The following is a 20390-nucleotide window of genomic DNA, read 5'->3' on the forward strand; positions in this document are numbered from 1 at the left end:
CACACACACGCACACACACACACACACACACACACACATCACACACGCAAAATAGTAACAATGATAATAAATCTAGACAAGGAGACAGGCCTGGAGTGCCAGCCAGACTCACCAAGAGCGCAGCCCTGAGCCTCGGGGAAGAGGCCCGGGCTCTGAGAATCCGCCTGGGGTAAACAGGGCTACCAGGTGCCCAGCAGCCAACCCAGCCCGCCCTCACCTCCCTGGCACAGAGAGTCCTGGAGAAGGGCACACGGGCACAGCCCTGGGGCTGGGGTCCCTGAGCAGGCGGCCTGGCATGCTCCCAGGGGCTCCTTCACTGAAGAGATGTTTGTTATTCTGATAAACGCCACACATTTAACACAATAACACCCGTTCCGGGGGACCGTGGGGATTTAGGGCACGGGCCTGCAGACACGCTCTGCAGCCTCCACCGACAGTCTGTCACGCACCCACCACGTTGGCCGCGTCTTTGTGTTCAGATCCAGTGTTCCCATTCATGAGAGGGACCGCCGAGCTGATCGTGGAACGCTGCTTCCCAGCAAACACGAGAAAGGAAAGATTGTGCACTTTAACCTCTCCCATCAGGGCCCAAGGGCTGGCTGGGATTTTTGTTTTGTTTTCCTTTTGCTTTTGCTTTTTCTTCCACTGACTTTGTTTCTGACCAAAGTGACTACGTGTGGGCATTCTGCTAACGGACACCTCTGGTGTCACCAGGGAGGGGGCGCTGGCTGAGGGCTTCCCTGGGCTTCCAGAAAAGCCAGCAAGTTCTCCCCTTGGCACCCACCGGGGCAATCCAGCCACAGACTGCTTCTCCTTCATAAAGCCACTCTTCCCTTTTCATTGAAATCTCCCATCTCCCCGCCCCCCAAAGAGCACTGGCCAGGGAGTCAAACAGACCTGGGTTCAAATCCTCAATCCCTACCCGCCCCCACTCCCTTCCCATGACTTTGGGCAAGTCACTAGTGTCTCTCTGAGCCTCCGTTTCCCCCTTTGAAACAGATGAGGGTGGAGATAACACCCAGGCTACCTCACAGGGTCACCCCGAGGGAGGAAGGGCACTCACATCAGCCACATGAGCTTTGTACCAAACAGTGACGCAGTCCCGACCCGTGAGTGTCACCACGACCTGCAGTCCGCCGGACACACTGGGGGCACGGCCCAGAGAAGCTTCCAGCACAGATAGCCCTCTCCCTAAAACAGCCTGGACTAAAACGGGAGACTCCCAAGGACTTTTCTGACATTCTTGGACAGGTTCGTTCTTTGCTAGAGAAAGGCCTGAATGACATAGTCCCAGGCATCTGCACAACAGAGTGGGGTTTTGCTCACTCCCCGGGAAAAATAAAAAATAAATCCTAAATGGCAGCTTCAACAGGCAGGCAATAATCTCCGCCCAGGTCCACAGCAGTCAGAAACACACGTGTCAGCGCCCCGGCTGTGATGACAAGGGCCCGTGGGAATCACCATCGCCAATATTTCACAGCACCCAAGTTCACCCTAGCGTAGCTCTTCTCCCTCCCTCCCTTCCAAGAGAGCTTACGGAAGTACTGTAGCTTTTAGGAAAATAAAATTACAAAAGAAACAAAACATGACTCCATCACAGGTCCAGTCGAAGTCCTCTCTGTTTAAGCACTACAAATCGTGTTGTCATTCAATTGTGTGTTGCCAGTATTTATTTACTTGCTTTCTTGATTTCACCCCCCCTCAAAATTTTTTAATTTAAAGGATCACATTACTTTTTCAAAGATTAAAAAAGAGACAATTAATTGTACATAATGTATACACACAAAAAAAATACCTGTAGAAATATTATTCCAGCATAGCAGGAAAAAAACAACAAAACAAAAAGTATTGGACTGTCGGAGGTGAGCGTGTGTCTGTAATCCTTTGTGACTCCCAAAAAAACGTGCTCCGTCTGCTAGATGAATTCACCGAGTCCATTCTGTCTACTGATTACATAGGGTTCACCCATTTTGTTTCTTAATTTCCCCGAAAATAAGTGACTCTAGCTATCTAATGGTTCTGTTCTTTTATACGTAGCCAACACATCCCATTTCCAAGAGGCTTTGGCCGGAAGGCATTCCCCAATGATTGTTAGTGCACAAAATGCTTTAAATTAAACTGGAACCGCCAGGATCGGATGTAAATGAGGAATTTCTCCCACCCTGCCCCCACCACCACTGCATGGTATCAATTTTTAATAAATTGTTGCAAATTTGTTTTTATGAATAAAAGGGAGAAAACTGTCGTCATTCCTGCCATCACTCTTCCCAAAAATGGAAGTGGAGAGGGCGGTGTCCCTCCGTTCAGAAACTCAGAAATTGCCTGCTGGGCTGGGTCCCTTCCCTTCATACGCTGCCCTCCTCCTCCCTTCTGCTGACTCTAACCTGACAGTAACCAAGCAGCCCCTGGGATCACATGACCGTGACTTCTGCTTGATCCAAGGTGGAAAGGGGCCTAAACTGGACCCAAATCCCTCCTGCAGGGCCCTGGTGGCTCACGCCTATAATCCTACCTACCCAGAAGACTGAGATCTGAGGATCGAGGTTCAAAGCCAGCCCAGACAGGAAAGTCCATGCAACTCTTATCTCCAGTTAACCAGCAAAAGGCTGGAAGTGGAGCCATGGCTCCAGCCTTGAGTGAAAACGCCAAACAAGAGTGCAAAGCCCTGAGTTCAAGCTCCAGGGCTGTCATCAAAAAAGAAAAAGAAAAGTCCCTTCCCTCTAAAACCTCCACATAGAAAAATTTAGTCTGCCATGAAAGAAAAAAATAAATGCAGCCAGCCAGGAAAAACAGGATCTAGAGCTGGGGCCTGATGGGGTCTAAGGCTCTGCTCAGCTACTCCAAAAGGCCAGAAGCATCATGGGCCTTTATCTGCTGGGTTGGTCAGACCCTTCTTGGATCTTCAGTTCTTTCAATAGTTGCCCTTTTTATGCCTGGGATGATAGCTCAAGTTAGGTTCAATTATGTGCAACCAAAGCAGGGTCTTGAATAATAACAGAAAATTCACAGCCTCCACGGCTCCCACTCTAGGCCCTGGGTCCCAGAAAGATTTGTCCCATGGCTCCTCTGTCCCACCAACACCACTTGGCATCCTCATGCCGTCTAAATGGTAGTGGCTTGCACCTGTAACTCAGCTACTCAGGAGGCTGAGATCTGAGGATCACAGAAGCCAGCCCAGGGGAAAAAAATTCCCTGAGACTCTTACTTCCTATTAAAGAAAAAAGCCAGAAAGAGATGATAATCCCTTTGTACAGCTACTTAAAGATAAAAATATAATTTTCTTTGAAAAGACAGGGGCTAGGAATACAGCTTAGTGGTAGAGTGCTTGCCTAGCATGCATGAAGCCCTGGGTTCAATTCCTCAGTACCACATACACAGAAAAAGCTGAAAGTGGTACTGTGGTTCAAGTGGTAGAGGGATAGATAACCTTGAGCAAAAGAAGCTCAGGTCCTGAGTTCAAGCCCCAGGATTGGCAAAAAAAGACAAATAGAGCTGTGGCTCAAGTGGTAGAGCACCAGCCTTGAGTGAAAAAGCTAACAGACAACACCTAGGCCCTGAATTCAAGCCCCAGTACAGGCACACACAAAAAACAAAAAACACATTATCTCATAAAGCCATAATTCTCAGAGATCCTGAATGAAGCAGAAGAGATACTAGAAAACAAGACCATTAACTCCATCAACAAATGGCCCACAAAATAAACTATATTCAAGACTGACATGGGGTGGGGTGGGGACATGGCTCAAGTTGTAGAGCACCTGCCTAGCAAGGGCAGGGCCCTGAGTTAAAACTTCAGTAAGGATGAACATACAAACAAATAAATAAGGAAATCGAGTAACAGTAGAGAAGCGCCAGCCTCGGTGGTGGTTGAGGTTTGCTCAGGCATCTCTGTTCTCCACAGCTATAGCTAGTCTCAGCTGCTGTCACCCATTACACCTTGCACTGGAAAGTTCCAGCACTGACAGGAAGTTAGTTTCTGCATAGAGAAGATCCATCAGAAGTCCCATGGAAAAGATACCTAGAGCGGGATTTCCCCAACTTGAAAAGCCAGATGGACATCATTTAAAGCCCAATGTTGACTTACCTTATTCCAAAGAAGTTACTGACACATGTTCAAACTAGATAAACTCATGCTTAACAGCCTTTAGAGAAAAGCCAAACAGGGGCTGGGAAGGTGGCTCAGTGGTAGAGCACTTGCCTTGCATACATGAGGCCCTGGGTTTGATTCCTCAGCACCACATAAGCAAAAAGAAAAAAGCCACAAGTGGTGCTGTGGCTCAAGTGATAGAGCGCTAGTCTTGAGCTGAAGAGCTGAGGGACAGCACCCAGGCGCAGAGTTCAGGCCCCACGACCAGACCCCCCCCCAAAAAAAAAAAAGAAAAGCCAAACACATGCATAAATGAAGCACAAACAAAATGACGAATCTAGTCAAAAGCATGAGAAGCACTTGGTCCGCATGGGAAGGAAGCAGTTTAGCTGAAGATGAAACAGCTCAGCAGGGAGTTTCATTAAACATTTAAACTGCAGTGAAAACTTCATTTATTCGGTTGGCCTTTATTTCACTCTCACATTCTTCCTAGGAGCCATTGATAATCATGGATCCTGTATAACACACACACACACACACACACACACACACACACACACACATCAACTTTTTCTCATATTATGACAGAGTTGCTGACCCCTGAGGTTTACCCCTTGGCCTCCCCTGAGAACTTTTGTGTGCTTTACGTTCTTGGAAGCTGGGCAAGAAATGTCACAGTACCATTTACTGGGAAAGGGAAGGAAAATTCCAAGGGAAATTAGGTACCAAATCTCTCTGCTGTTAAAGTGACTGGATTTAAATTCATGATCATTCACTAGTTGGGTGACCTTGGACAAGTAACTTAACCTCTCTGTGCTCAAGTTTCTTCATTTATGTGAATGAGGGTAATTTGAGTCCCTATTTCATAGTGTTGATAGGTGAGTAGGTAAGATAAGATGTGCCATGGACTTAGTGTTGGTCCCCAGAAATCATTTAAATGATATGAGTGGGTTTGGGAAATAGTGTCTTTCTATTGTAGCTTAGGCTGACCTCATACTCCAGATTCTCCTAACTCAGCCTCCTGAATGCTGGGATTATAGGTGTGCACCACCAGGCCTGGTTTAGATTATGTATTCCAGGATTGATTGGTTCTTTGAGTTGTATGCTCATTTGATCCAGGTTATTGCCTAAGCCATCTTGTTTGTATTTGGGGCTAGAAGTTCAGACATTTTCCCATTTGTTGCTGGGTTTCTTTATGAAATAAGAGGTGCTGAGCTCTCCTACACAGGAATCTCATGGGTCCTAACATTTCTTCAACGAGGAATAAGATCACCTTGAAAATGTCACATGGACATTGCTTGTCCTGAAGAGGGAGAAGAGCTTCACAACCTGTCGTCATCATAAACCCCAGGAGCTGCCTTCCTCCTTTGTCTTGGCTTTCTGGGAGCCCGTCTGCGGGCTGTGTGCTGATGGCCTTTTGGTGGCCTGTGCTGTTCCCACGCTCCATGCAGCTTTGGGTGGCTCATCATGAGAGAGGCATGGGAAAAGAGGGAGGACCGAGGAGAATGAAGTCCTGTGCCATTGTGTCTGATGAGAGCAGAGAAGCTCAGAACACAGCAAAGGCCTGCAGAGGGAAGGTGGGTAATAACACCCAGGAGGGAAGTGGGCCGGGTGTAAGGGAGCAACCCTGAGGCTCAGGCAGCATGCAGACAGAACGTGGACTGCCACTTACTTGCCTGATGGGTTTCACCAAGGAACCGTAGAGGATGTGTGGGGCTGAAGAAGACACGCAACCGACATGAAGGAATCCCTGCTCAGCAATGTTCTGGTTTGTGAAAGAAACCAGACGTGCCGATCTTATATCAATAATGATGGCAACACAAATTCTTTGTGGGCAAACATCATACGAGTGAAAAGAAACACACAGTAAGTGGCACTTGGACATTTCTTGCCCAGCATCTGAGAACATAAAACACACAAAAGTTTACACCCTCCCTCCCCTCTCTGTCTCTCCCTTTCATAGTGGTATTGGACACTGTTCCTCAGCTTTTTCACTCAAGGGTAACTCTACTACCTGAGCCACACACACCTCCACTTCTGGCTTTTTGATGATTAACTAGAGATAAGAATCTCATGGACTTTTCTGCCCAGTCTGGCTTGCAGCCTTGATCCTCAGATCTCAGAGCCTCTTCAGTAGCTAGAATTACAGTCAGGAGCCACTAATACTTTACTTCAGTTCAATGTCTTGTAAAAACTTGTGAAAATTAAATCTCCATATTTTCACATTCTTTAAAATACAAAATAACTTAAAAAGTGTGCTTCTCTAGAGCTAAAATTTCTTTTGCACGATCAGTGGCGCATTGGAAATTCGAAATGGGCAAGAGAATGGGAGCACACGTTTCCTGTGTCAGAAGTTCCTTTGAGATTCTGCAGCTCAACGCTGGGCTTACCATGCAGAACTTGTCTCCGCTCACCACCACTCAAGCAAGACTTAACTAATGGAGCTGTGAGATCCACTACAGTTACCTGCCCGGGACCCCAGAGAACCCATCTTAGTCCCGGGGATTGAGTTTTATTAGGAGGTATGCATAAACCAAACATTATTTCTCTCCTCTACTTCCAATAATCACTGTTTATCTAACTCACTATTTCATTTAAAAAAAAAAAAAAACAGCCGGGCGCTGGTGGCTCACGCCTGTAATCCTAGCTACTCATGAGGCTGAGATCTGAGGATCGCGGTTCAAAGCCAGCCCGGGCAGGAAAGACCATGAGACTCCTATCTCCAATAAACCACCAGAAAACCGGAAGTGGCGCTGTAGCTCAAATGGTAGAGCGCTCGCCTTGAGCTGAAGAGCTGAGGGACAGCACCCAGGCCCAGAGTTCAAGCCCCACGACCGACAAAAAAAAAAAAAAAAAACAGTGAGAACTCCTACTTGCCAACAACTTGTGCACTTAAAAGAACTTAGTTCTCTTAAAAACATACATAATTTGGGCTGGGAAGGTGGCTCAGTGGTAGAGTGCTTGCCTTGCATGCATGATATCCCGGGTTGGATTCCTCAGCACCACATAAGCAGAAAAAAGGTGGAAATGGCACTGTGGCTCAAGAGGTAGCACGCTAGCCTTGAGCTGAAGAGCTGAGGGACAGCGCCCAGGCCCAGAGTTCAAGCCCCATGACTGAAGAAAAAAAAAAACATATTTGGCTAGTCATTGGTGGCTCATGCCTGTAATCTTAGCTACAGATCTCAAGAGTCTAGGATTATGGTTTGAACCCAGACTGGGCAAGAAAAGCCTGTATAATTCCATTTCCAAAATTACCAACAAGAATGACGCTAGTGGTATAGTGCCAGTGGAAAGCATGAGGGCCTAAGTTCAAGTCCTGATACTAACAAAAAGTACATATTCGAAAATTAAATGTTAAACATAAAATCTTTGAACTTTTTAATCGACAGAAAAATGACACTACTAAAAAAATATATATATGACCAGGTGCCAGTAACTCACACCTGTAACCCTAGCTACAAAGGAGGCTGAGGTCTGAGGATCACAGTTCAAAGCCAGCTTGGGCAGGAAAATCTGTGAGACTCTTATCTCCAATTAACCATCAGAACATCAGAAGTTGTGCTGTGGCTCAAAGTGGCAAGCAGCCAGCCTTGAGCAAAAGAGGTTAGAGACAGGTCTGGGAGTGTGGCTTAGTGGTAGAGTGCTTGCCTAGCATGAATGAAGCACTGGGTTCTATTCCTCAATATCACACAAACAGAAAAGGCTAGAAGTGGTACTGTGGCTCAAGTGGTGAGTGCTAGCCTTGAGCAAAAAGAAGCTCAGGTACAGTGCTCAGGCCCTGAGTTCAAGTCCCAAGGCTGGAAAAAAGAAAAGAAAAGAGAAAAGAAAACAAGAGGTAAAGGACAGCTCCCAGGCCCTGAGTTTAAGCCCCATGACAGAAAAAATAGATATGTTAGCAACTATATTGTGTTTCCAACATTTTTGAAACATATTTTCAAGAAAAGTATACAACTACATTCATGTAAATTATTCCTTCCTTAATAAAAAGAACTTAAGGGGCTGGGAAGTTGGCTCAGTGGTAGAGTGCTTGCCTCACATGCATGAGACCCTGGGTTTGATTCCTCAGCACCACATAGGCAGAAAAAAGCCAGAAGTAGCGCTGTGGCTCAAGTGGTAGGGTGCTAGCCTTGAGCTGAAGAGCTGAGGGACAGCACACAGGCCCAGAGTTCAGCCCCCACAACCAACAACAACAACAAAAAAGAACTTAATACCAGATATCTGTGGCTCATACCTGTATTCTTAGCCACTCAGGGTGAGATCTGAAGACTTAGGCTAAAGTCTGAAGAATGAAGTTTGAATCCAAATCTGTGAGATGCCTATCTCTAATGAACCAGCAAAAAACAAACATGGAGGCATGGCTCAAGTGGCAGAGTGAGTGCCAGCCTTGAGCAAAAAAAGAAGAGTGAAAGGCTTTGAGGTCAAGCCCCAGTACACACACACACACACACACACAAATAATTTCATAGGAAAGAAAGAAAAAATTGATAAGGAATTAATGGTTTAGTAGTTCATGTAATAAATTCTTATTGTGAATACAAATGCACAGTTTCGAGCAAAAAATCAGCTTTTCTTGTCTTTGCTAAATAAATATCAAGGGAATGTTTTTGCCAATCCTAGGGCTTGAACTCAGGACCTAGGCACCGTCCCTGAGCTTCTTTTTGTTCAAGGCTAGCATTCTACCACTTGAGCCACAATGCCACTTCCAGCTTTTTGTGTATGTAGTACTGAGGAATCAAACCCAGGGCTTCATGCAGGCTAGCAAGCGCTCCACCACCAATCCATATCCCCAGCCCTCAAAGGAATGTTTGAAATACACTAATTTTTAAAGGTGTCAGATCCGTAACCTGCATTTATAAGGTGTTAAGGCTTGTCTGCTCCTTTAGAAAGGATCTGTCCAGGGACTGAGCATCCCAGAAGACAGTACCCACAGCAGGCCACCAGATGTCACTAGCTGACAGCTAAAGTGGTAGCAGAAGGGGAGGTGTGGACCAATGTTGATGTGACATCCAGAAGTGCATGTGGAGCAGTCCATGGGTCTAGATCAACAGTGACTCTCTTCTACTGTCCCTAAACTGCAAATCTATTCTTTCTCTTTTTACTTTCTCTTTTCTCCTGGTGCAGCATTGAGCATATAACGCATTGGTTCAGATCTGGAATACCTAACCAAGTATCATCCATCCCTAACTTTCCACCTTTACAAATATTCAATGAAGTCCTGAAAAGGTATTGTGATCTTATTTTACAAGTGGGGAAAAGCAAGGCCCCCAAATTTGTTATCAGCAGATGAAAATTCCAATGGCACCCCACTCCACATCTGGAATCTGTACAGCCTGCCTCCAGCCACCCACCCAATTTCACTGATAAAAGTAGAAGCTGGTTGGGATTTGGGGAAAACATCTGATATAAAGCTATCTGGCAGGACTTCCTGCTTGAGCTCCTTAAAACGTGCTTCTAAGAATGGCGAGTGTTACAAGCTTAAGTAGGCTCTCTCTGCTGAGTTCCCAAGGAAGCTCCTTGTTGCTAGAGGTATGTATGAGTTTGCTGAAGCTGCTGTAACAAAACACCAAAGCAGTTTTTCTCACCTTCCTGGAGGCTGGAAGTCCAGGATCCAGATTTCTGCAGGACCGATTTCCTCCTTTCCTGCTCCACCACTGCCTCTCCCAGGGCTTGACATGGTCTGCCTTCTGTGTCTGTCACCTGATCTCTTTTACAAGGACACTAGTCATATTAGATGAAGACCACTCTACTGACCCTTTTTTTGCTTCTTTATATTAAGGTCTGATCTTGGAATACAATTCTATTCTGAGATGCTGAGGATTAGGACTTCAAAATACTAGGGATGGGGGCAGAACTCAACTCACAGAAGGGGTGGAAAAGTTAAGGGGCTTCTGTTAACCCTTTCAACGCTTTACCATGGGGTTGACAGAGTTGTAGCCTGTGGCCTAAGCCGGCCACATCCATGGCCTTCATACCGATTAGGCAGAAGCTCCACCAGGGAAAGTGGTGCCCAGTGGCTGAATGGGCCTGAGGCACAAGTTTGACCTGATGGATGCCAGACATGTTTGTTTTCTGTCATTGCAGGTGAGGGATGAAGGAAGACCATTTCTGAAGTCCATGAGGACATGGTTACCCTAGAGCAGGAGGAGGAGACGGTTGGTGTGGGTTCTGTTGCAGGGCACTGTGGAGAATACTAAAGGGCCCTGTAGCACATCACATCCTATAATGTCACATCCTGTAACATCAAGCACCAACATCAGCCGACAGCCATCGCAAGTTTTCTGTTAGATTGTGTTCTTCACCCAAATGGGATTGGGTCTGTCTTTTTTCCATGTGTGTCATGTGTCTCAATGGCTTTAAGAAAAGGAGACAGACAGCAGAGACAGTGACAAAGACAGAGAGGTCACCGCTCAATGCCTCAGTCCCCCGCCCCCCTTCTTTCTCACGTTGATTTGCATGTGTGTGGCTATTAACTGTGTCCTGTTTGAGGTAAGGTATTGTAAGGACCTTTCTCACCCTACCCTTGCCTTTCCATGTGGCTCCTCATAGGCTTCCTGCACACACAGTTCAAATGTTTGTTGGCCTGTCGACCTTTAGTTTCTTCTTTGCCGCCTTTCATGTCAGGCTTCTGAGGCCCTCCTTCCCTCTTAAATGCTTTTGTTTTATAAAGGGTCCTGTGGACCTGGAGATGCTGCACAGAAGCCTGAAGCATCCTCACAACCAGCATCCGAGGCAGGTCGGGCTATCATCACTGGGTCTCTTCATGGATTCACTTTTTTAAAACCTCTTTAATTTGAGTAAAATATACATCACACTTGCCATTTTAGCCATAAGGGAGGCATAGATAGGATTATGATCCAAGCCCAGCCAAGGTACAAACATGAGGAGCTACTTGAAAAGTAACTAAAGAAAAAAAGGCCAGTAAACATGAGGTTCTGAGTTCAAACCTTAGCATTACAGAGAAAGGAAGGAAGAAAAGGAAGGAAGGAAGGAAGGAAGGAAGGAAGGAAGGAAGGAAGGAAGGAAAAAGGAAGGAGGGGGAGGGAGGGAGGGAGCCATTTTAACCATTTTAATTGCACAGTTCTGTGGCATTAAGTACATTCACGGTGTTGTACAGTATCACCACTACTGTTTCTAGATACTTTTCATCACCCCAAATAGAAATTCTGCAATCAAAATAAAGAAAATGTAGTATATACATATATTGGGGGTATTTATTATTCACCCTTAAAAAAGAAGGAGGTTCTGCCTGTTTGCAACAATATGGGTGAGTGTGGAGACATTACCATGGATGGAGAAGGTCCACCCTCCGGACCACTATGAGTCCATGAAATCTTTTGGCATAGGACAGGGAAGACACATGTGCTTTCCGTCAGTTGTCCATGGCCTCTGCCTGTATTGATAGTTCTGTAGGTTATAAATATCCAAATGGCCCTTAACAGATAAAAGGTTTCCTACCCCTCCAAGTGAAATAAGCCACACACAGAAAGCTAAACATTCCATGGGATCACTAATATGCAAAAGCTAAAGAAGTTTACCTCATAGACATCAGGTTCAGAAGGTTGCTTGCCCGGGGTAAGGGAGGGGGCTTTTAGCTGGCTAAAGAGGAAAGAAAGAACAAAAACAATACCAACAATACAATTCAGTTCCAATGGAGAGCTGAATTAGGACACCATGATGACTGTAGCCAGGAGCCAGGACACAGGAAACAATCATAGAGACACATATGGCATGGCATAATGGCAGTTGGGCTGGCTCTGGCCTAAATAGGGTTGGCGCAGGAGACAGGTCCACAGGAAATTCCCAGTCCCAGGCACTGGACTGACAGAGTCAGTAACCTATCAGCCAAGTGCCTGCCCCAAGTGCCAGCCAGACCATCACCTGGGAGGCAGGTGATGGGCAGGGGGTTTCTTTCCCCCAGCATGAAGACAAGATGCCAGATCCTACCATCCACTATGTGGCCAATATGGCGCTGGCCAGACCTGACCTTACTTCAAGGGTAGAGCTCGTTTTAAGGTTACTGCAATAAAAAGAGGGCATCTGGAAACATTGGGAGGCAATGGACATGTTTATGGCATTGATTGGGGGTTTGTTTCACGACTTCATAGTTATCTCTAAACTCATGAGTGCACTACAGGTGTATAGCTTTTGATTATGGTCTGGATCTTAAATGTCCTGCCCCCCTTCCCCAGAGTTCAAGTGATGGCACTGTTGGGAGGAGTTGTAAACTTTAGGAGCAGGACCTAATAAGACAAGATTATTGGGGTGTGCCCTTGAGTAATGGAACAAGGGAAGCCTTGCCTCTCTTAACCATCACCACCTCCTCCCTCTTCTCCTCCTTCTTTCTGGCTGTTAGGAGGAACAGCTTTGCTCTATTACATGCTCCCACCATGACATTCTGTCTTGCTACAGGCAAAAGGGATACCAACGGAATCCTTCTCCTCTTTTTGTTTTTTTTCTGCAGGCATTTTGTCACAGTGATACAAGCTAGCATATGTCAACCACAGTCAGTTAAAATCATACTGACTTTACTTTGCTCACAGTACTAGGGTTTGAACTTGGTGTTTTGTACTTCCGAGGTAGGCAGGCACTTTTACCACTTGAGACACACTCCCCATCCCATTTTGCTTTAATTTTTAAATAAGATCTCCCATTTATGCCTGGGCCTGCCTGGACCTTGATCCTCCTATTTATGCTTCCCTTATAGCTGAGATGTCAGTTGGAAGCCACTGCACCTAGCTTTTATTGGTTGAAAAAGGAGTCATGAATTTTTTTTCCAGGCAAAGTTCAAACCACAATCCTCCTGATCTCCTCCTCCTGAATAGCTGGAGTTACAGGTAGAAGCCACTGAACCTGGCTCATACAATTGTTTGTTTAAAAAGAAGGAGGAAGAAGAGGAGGAGGAAGAAGAAAGGAAAAGAAAAGAAGAAATTTTGTGTCCAGAAAACAGTAATTCCCATTCTTTCCCCAGGCTCTGATAACTCTCCTATTATACTTTCTGCCTTTATGAAACCTCATCTAAGCAGAATTAGACAATATTTGTCCTTTGGTCTAGCTTATTTCATTTAGTGTAATGCCCTTAATATCCATTCATGTTGTAGCATGTACCAGAATTTCATTCCCTTTTAATAAATTTCATTCATTTTTAAGCTGACGAATATACCATTCCATTATGGTGTAGTTTCCCTTTTTGTACGTAATTCTCTCATCCAATCAAATTCTCAGTGAATGGCTCAACCTGGCAGAAAAGAGAATCCGAAAATCCTGCAGGTGCAGTCAGAGCCGTCCCTCCTTCCCCACCCCGATTCTGGTGGATGCCCCCGGCCTGGCGCCAGGATTCCTCCCGGGATGGCCGGGAGTGAAGGTAGGAGCAAGGACGATGCTTCTGCGCAGAGCTGCACAGCCTGGGGAGGAACTTGAGAAGAGGTAAAAGGAGTCAGGAAGTTGTGTCAGTTGTTTTGACCCGCGATAACTGTTGAGATATTCATTTATTATTTATTTAGACATTTGATTAGAGCCCTAGGCCTGGCACTGCATACCTGCAGCGCTGCGGTTTCCGACCGAGGCACACCGAGATTCATTGCGGGGTTTAGGGAAAGCCCCGCCCTCCCTGAACGCCCCGCCTCCCGGCACGGCACGCCCTCCCGGCACGCCACGCCCTCTCGGAACAGCGCCGGAAGTGGAACTATGAGACCGACGCGCTCTCAGCCAATAACTATGTAATGCGCCCTCCGGACGGTGGTCCTGGAGGTAAGGGAAGAGGCGGGCGGTCCACGAGGCTATAGAAGGCGCCATCCATGTTATTAGGCGAGCCATCAGAACAATAAAGCCAGGAACCGTCGTCTCTTCACAAATCATTCCCCACACCAGCCTAATCCAGAGCTACTACGCCTCCAATCCGCGTCCCCCTCGCACCGGAGAGCTGCCCTCACTAAAGATGGCCGGGAGGGTGGAGTTTAAGACAGGAAGTAGGCGTTTCCTGGAGAAATCGATGGAGGTCGTGAGGGGCGTGGCCTGCGGGTGGCAGGGGCGGGGCCTAGCTCCCAACCTGGTTTACCGCTTTTGCGGCTCATACATGTCAGCCAATCGGAGCTCTCTGTCCTCTGCTGGGGACGGGCGTGTGTGGCCCCGCCCCCTCTCAGGTGTCCACCTCTTTGGAGCTGCCGGCTGAGTCTCCGGGGCTTGGGCTAAGTGTCCCTCCGTGGGCTTCGGCTGGGAGCGATGGCGAGCACTCGAGAGGACACCCCGGAATCTACCCCTTCTCTGCCAGACTCCAGAGAGCCCCCCGCGTTGGCCAGGATCCCCGACTTGGAGCCTGAGGGCTGCGCCCAGTCCCTGGAAACGGCCCCCAAGAAACTCTGCGGATATTTAAGTAAGTTTGGCGGTAAAGGGCCCCTCCGGGGCTGGAAATGCCGCTGGTTCTTCTACGACGAGGGGAAATGCCACCTGTATTACTCGCGGACGGCGCAGGACGCTAACCCCCTGGACAGCATCGACCTCTCCAGTGCGGTCTTCGACTGCAAGGTCGCCGCCGAGGAGGGGACTTTCGAGATCAAGACCCCCAGCCGGGTGATCACCCTCAAGGTAAGTGGAACGGTGTCCTCCCCCTAGGTGACCTCTGGAGTGATCACCTCCGAGTGCCCTGAGCTCGAGCTTTACAAAGGCTTTCCCACCCATTTCCTCCGTGTGTGCCCCTGGGCATGGACCGGGCCCTCATTCCATGGCTTAAGAAACTGAGTGATTGAGAGACCAAGTGAACGGCCTGCCGAGTGGTGTGGTCTGCGCTTAAAATCCTGGAGGCTTGGGGTGGGGGTGGGAGGGCGGGTTCCGTTTAGTTTGGTTTGGTTTGTGCTGTGCTGGTATTGAGCCTGGGTGCTGTCCCTTGGCTTTTTCTGCTCAAATCTGGTGCTCTACCACTTGAGCCACACTTCAGATATTTTGCTGGTTAATTGGAGAGAAGAATCTCTCAGATTTGGCTGCCCAGCTGGCTTCAAATCACCATCCTTAGGTCTAATCTTCTGAGCAGCCAGGATTACAGGTATGAGACACCAGAGCCGAGCTATCCTTGAGTCTTTGTACCTCTTGTTGTTATGTAAACTGTTCTGGGGTGTGCCTAACTACAGTGGCTGTAACTTTCTCACTTGGGATTATGGTCAAGGTACCATGGTCACTGTCCTCAAGGCCAGGATTCCCTTCTTGATGTTTTGGCTGAAGGAAGTGAAGCTCACGTTGGCAGAGATTAGGAGGGAAAACAGATAGGTTTCGCTGGTCAGCCTATATTGTTCAGCTGAGCATGTCTAAACTAGTGGATACTTGGTAAATGCTTGCTGGATGAACACACTTGCATAGGCAGGATAATGGAAACCAGGCAGAATGTGTGTGTGAAGAGGAAGTGTACCACCACTTCACTGGGAAGACAGATATGGGTGGCAGAGACAAGTCCAAGAAGGTTGCCTCCCTCCCCATCCCCATCCCCACCTCCCCATTTTCTAACCTCCAGATGCTTTGGCATCCGGATGCCTACATGTTTGGTTCTCCTTGAGTCTTGGCTGATGACCACATTGGAGGACTCAATTAAAATAATGGCAAGAAGGCTGGGAAGGTGGCCCATTGTAGAGTGCTTGCCTTGCATGCATGATATCCTGGATTCTACTCCTCAGCACCACATACGCAGAATAGACTGGAAGTGGCACTATGGCTCAAGTGGTAGAGTACTAGCCTTGAGCTGAAGAGCTGAGGGACAGCACCCAGGCCCAGAGTTCAGCCCCCACAATCAACAAAATAATGACAATAACAACAACAACAACAATAATAATGGCAAGAAAGGCATTTTAGAGGGCTAATCTTCCTGGGTCTCCTTCTATAAGTGAAGTGCTAGGTACAGGTTGTTGAACATGTGGTTTTTACTATTCCATGAATCCTTGAATGTGCCTGGCTCTGAGCTAGGCCCTGGGATATAGAGTGCTTAGACCTGTCCCTGCCCGCAAGCCACCCTCAACACTCCTTAAGGTGTGATGAGTCAGGCTGACTTGGGGTGGGGAACACAGTGAGATGCCTTACCAGGAAAAGGAGGTGACCAGAGGGGGAGGGGCTATCCAGCAAGGCATCCCTATGACCTAGAACTGTGCTGTGACCAGAAGACAAAAGGGAGGAGGGTGCTGCAGGCTGAGACATCAGAAACCATCATGTCCTTTGTACAATATTAAAAAAAGGAAGAAAGAGAGAGTGGGGGGAGGAGAAAGAAGAAATGAAAGAAGGAGGGAGGGAAACAATGATGCACTCATAACTGCCAAGCAAATTATTGGAGCCTAGGATACATGTACAGGGCCTAGAAGATCAGGTGGAAACAAGGCATCGTGATGTACACCTGTAATCTAGAGCACTAAGGGTGATGCGTTTGAGGCCAATTTGGGCTACAGAGCAAGTTCAAGGCCAGCTTGAGATTCTGCTTCAAAAAAAAAAAAGACTAAAAAGTGTTTTGGGGTTTTTTAAATGGTAGAGCATTTTGAAGAGGTGTAGGGGTGGACTAAGAAGCTTGGACTTTGTCCTGTAGGTTATGGAAGTCGTTTAAGAACCCTGAGTGAGGAAGAATAATGAGACTGGAATGCTCACAGAGCTCATTCTGGCTGCTAGGTAAAGACGGATTAGGGAAAGGTGAATCCGGAGTCAGGGGCCCATGCAGAGGGAATGGTGGTTGAACTAGAGCTGGGGAAAGGCAGAGGGCAGTGGAATATGGAGAGATGGCAAGGGATGGCCCAAGTGACTAGCTGGCTGCCTAGTTGGATTGGCTCAGGGTCTAGAACTGATTCTGACACAGAGTAAGTGCTCAGTATATATGTGTCTTGTGACTTGTTTAATAAAGGGGTTGTTAGGGCTTGGGCAGAGTTTGTCAGCATTAAGGTCAAGGAAGGGGCTGTGGTCTCTGAGGGACCCTGGATGGAAAGAGAAGATTGCTGGTCATCATTCCATCTCATAACTACCTGCATGACAGGCTTGGGTCTTTCATGAGTACTCCCACACCCCTCATCTGTGGTTCTCTAAGGTAGAGTTTGTCTTGCTTGCCCGCAGAGCTTGCTACTGCTGTCATAGGACCTTAATTATGAGCAGTTTGGTGGGGCTCACTGTCTGCCCACTGCCATCCTCTGTGCCCATATGATCTCATGCCTTCTCTTGTAAGCCACACATCTCCTGACTACAGATGACAATCAAGTTCTAGTCTAGAAATGGAAGACCAGGTTCTGGGACCAGCACTACTCAAATATGCCTAGGCCATCCGGAGATATATAGAAATGGCTGGTCCCTCCCCAAGGGCCAGGAAGTTACTGGATGTGAAAGTGGACCCTTGGACCATCCAGTGCTAAGAAATCAGCGCCAGCACTTACTGCTAATTTGTTTGCCGTGCTGAAGCCCCTAGACTGCTACCACTTTGTCATGGTGTGTGTGTGGCTTCCCAGGGTTTCATTGCAACCTGCAGCCCCCATCACATCACAGAAAATGGGGCCAGGGCCCACCCTCATCAGAGTTCCACAGCCCTTTTCCTTGTGTCGCAGCAGAGACAATCTCCCCTGCTCCTCTGTCCAGCAAACACAGTTGGAGCATCTGCTATGTGCCAGATGCTGTGTTGGACATTTCATCCTTATATCTATTTTATTTATTTATTTTTGTTGTTCTTGGTCATAGGGCTTGAATTCAGAGCCTAGGCACTGTCCCTGAGCTTTACCACTCAAGGTTAGCACTCTACCATTTCGAGCCACAGCTCCACTTCCAGTTTTCTGGTGCTTAATTGGAGATGAGAGTCTCATGAGCACCAGTGGCTCACATCTGTAATCCTAGCTACTCCGGAGGCTGAGATCTGAGGATGGCAGTTCAAAGCGAACCCAGGCAGAAAAGTCCCCCGTGAAACTGTTTTTTTTTGGGGGGGTGTCCGTTCGTGGGGTCTGAACTTTGGGCCTGGGTTCTGTCCCTCAGCTCTTCAGCTCAAGGCTAGCACTCTATCCCTTGAGCCTCAGCGCCACTTCTGGCTTTTTTTTTCTGCCTATGTGGTGTTGAGGAATCAAACCCAGGGCCTCATGCATGCAAGGCAAGCACTCTACCACTGAACCACATTCCCAGCGCCCCCCCTCCCCCGAAACTCTTATCTTCAACAAATCTCCAGAAAACCAGAAGTGGCACTCTGGCTCAAAGTGGTAGAGCACTAGCATTGAGCAAAAGAACTCAGGGACAGCACCTAGGTCCTGAGTTCAAGCCCCCACCACCACCATCAACAACAACAAAAAGTCTCACGGACTTTCCTGCCCAAGCTGGCTTTGAACCTTGATCCTGAATAGCTAGGCTTACAGGTATTAGCCACCAAAACCCAGCTCTTTATATCTATTCTATAAAGCAGCTGTTTATGAGGAAACAAGCCCAAAGAGGTTAAGGAACCTTAGAATGGGAGCTCAGAGCCGAGGTGGGTACCCATCCACACTGACAATATTTTGTGGGGGGAGGGGAAGAGAGAAGGCCTGAGCCGCCTGTGACCTTCTCCCACAAGCATACCCGTGCCACCCAGTAGGCACCGGGCCTTGCCATCTAAACCTATGCTTCTCAGGCTCCTACCAAACAAGTGATGCTGTACTGGCTGCAGCAGCTACAGATGAAGCGCTGGGAATTCCACAATAGCCCTCGGGCCCCTCCTGCCGCCCTGGACCCCACCCTGGCCGGGAACGGGCCTGCCCTGCATCTGGATCTAGGTATGTACTAGCTATGGATGGATGTGCTCCTGCCACACACCCAGGGCTCTGGGGGTCAAGCCTTTCCCCTGCTGCTGGGGATGAGTGGGCCTGACCCTCCCCCCTTCAAAGGAAGATGAAAGCCACAGACTAATAAGGGTAAGAGCAAGGTCTGGAGGCCTGGGTTCAAATCCTAACGTCATGTGATTTTAGGCACATTGCATTACTTGTCCTGCTTGTTTCCTTCCCCATAAATTGAGTTTAAGAAATGATTCAAACTTGAGGGTGAGGACAAGAGGGGGAAAATGGGGGAGGGCAAAGGAAGGGGTGACATTGGCCAAGAAGAATTGTCCTTATAACCTGAATTAGGAGATTATAACTTCTTTGAATAACTGCTATTAAAACAACAATACCAAAGATCTCAGTGCTGTGCTGGTGGCTCACACCTCAAATCCTAGCTACTCAGGAGGCTGAGATCTAAGGATCACAGTTTAAAGCCAGTTCAGGCAGGAAAGTTCATGAGACTCTCCAACCACTTAAAAAAAAAAAAAAGACAGAAATGTGATTGTGGGTGAAAGTGGTAGCAAAAAAGAAAGAGCTCAGAGCTAGCACACAGGCCTTTAGTTCAAGCCCCAGAACTGGCAGAACTGGCAACAAATCAATCAATAATTCCTGCTTCTTAGAAAAGTTGTGAAGCTTAAGTGAGTCTATACACCTCACATGGTCAGAACGTCTCTGTGTTGTCAGAGCCTACAAGACGTCAGCTGCTGTCATGACAATATTATGGGATGTCTCACGAAGTAAAACCTACATAGAGTTGAGGAGAAGCTAAGAACAGATGCCGTGCTGTGGAGGCTTCCTCTGCAAATGCTTTCGTGCTGTGAGCTGGCACCTGTCTATTGTTTCCAGAGGACAGAGTTGTTTGTCCCACCTGCTTCAGCACTGAAGTCTTTCATTCATTTGTTTGTTTGTTCACTTATTTATTTGTGGTGCTAGCCAAATATTCTACCAATGAGCTACATCCCTAGCCCTTGGCTTTTGTAGCTCAGGCTGGCCTAGAACTCTGGTTCTTCTTCCCCCTGACTCTAAAGTGCTGAGATTACAGGTGTATACCACCATGCCTGGCCACAAGTGAACTTGTTTGATCCCGAGTTCTAGACTGTTACAACATAGATGAGTCTGGAGATCATACCCTCCCACCACTGTGCCCCAGCCAGGAATATGACTGGGAAATTTCATTTATGGGAAGGGCACTCTGCCCCGCCAACTTCCCCTGCAACGGTGTGGACTTTCAGGTTCTAGGACCAAGTCACAGAGTGTCTGAAACGCTGCACGTCAAGTTGCCATGCTGTTAAATAGGCAAAGGCAGGACTTGGTGTAGCTGCCTCCTGGGCCTCTGTCCCTGGATGCTTCACATGTCTATCACAGGTGGATCTGCCCATGAGAGTCTCTCCCTTGGTAGATGACCCCATGTACCATGTTTCCTTGACCTCAAGCAGTGACAAGTCACCAACCCCCTGACCCTGATAGACACCAATTGCCAAAAGCCAACCTCATGGAAAAGCCTAGACACCAGAGAAAGCCTCCTTGCTGAA

The 20390-nt window shown here is 47.6% G+C and overlaps 1 protein-coding gene across 1 annotated transcript in view; it reads left to right on the forward strand.

Moving 5' to 3' along the window:
• The first annotated feature begins 14266 nt into the window (after positions 1 to 14266).
• Positions 14267 to 20390, forward strand: part of Tbc1d2 (TBC1 domain family, member 2) — a 40108-nt gene continuing 33984 nt past the window's right edge. The window contains exons 1-2 of the mRNA XM_013023271.1: positions 14267 to 14668; positions 18675 to 18816. Of these exons, the coding sequence (XP_012878725.1) occupies positions 14306 to 14668; positions 18675 to 18816 (505 nt within the window). The 5' untranslated portion in view covers positions 14267 to 14305. The remainder of the gene's footprint in view (positions 14669 to 18674; positions 18817 to 20390) is intronic.

This window comes from Dipodomys ordii, unplaced genomic scaffold (genome assembly GCF_000151885.1).
Source record: "Dipodomys ordii isolate 6190 unplaced genomic scaffold, Dord_2.0 Scaffold67, whole genome shotgun sequence".
Classification (NCBI taxonomy): domain Eukaryota; kingdom Metazoa; phylum Chordata; class Mammalia; order Rodentia; family Heteromyidae; genus Dipodomys; species Dipodomys ordii.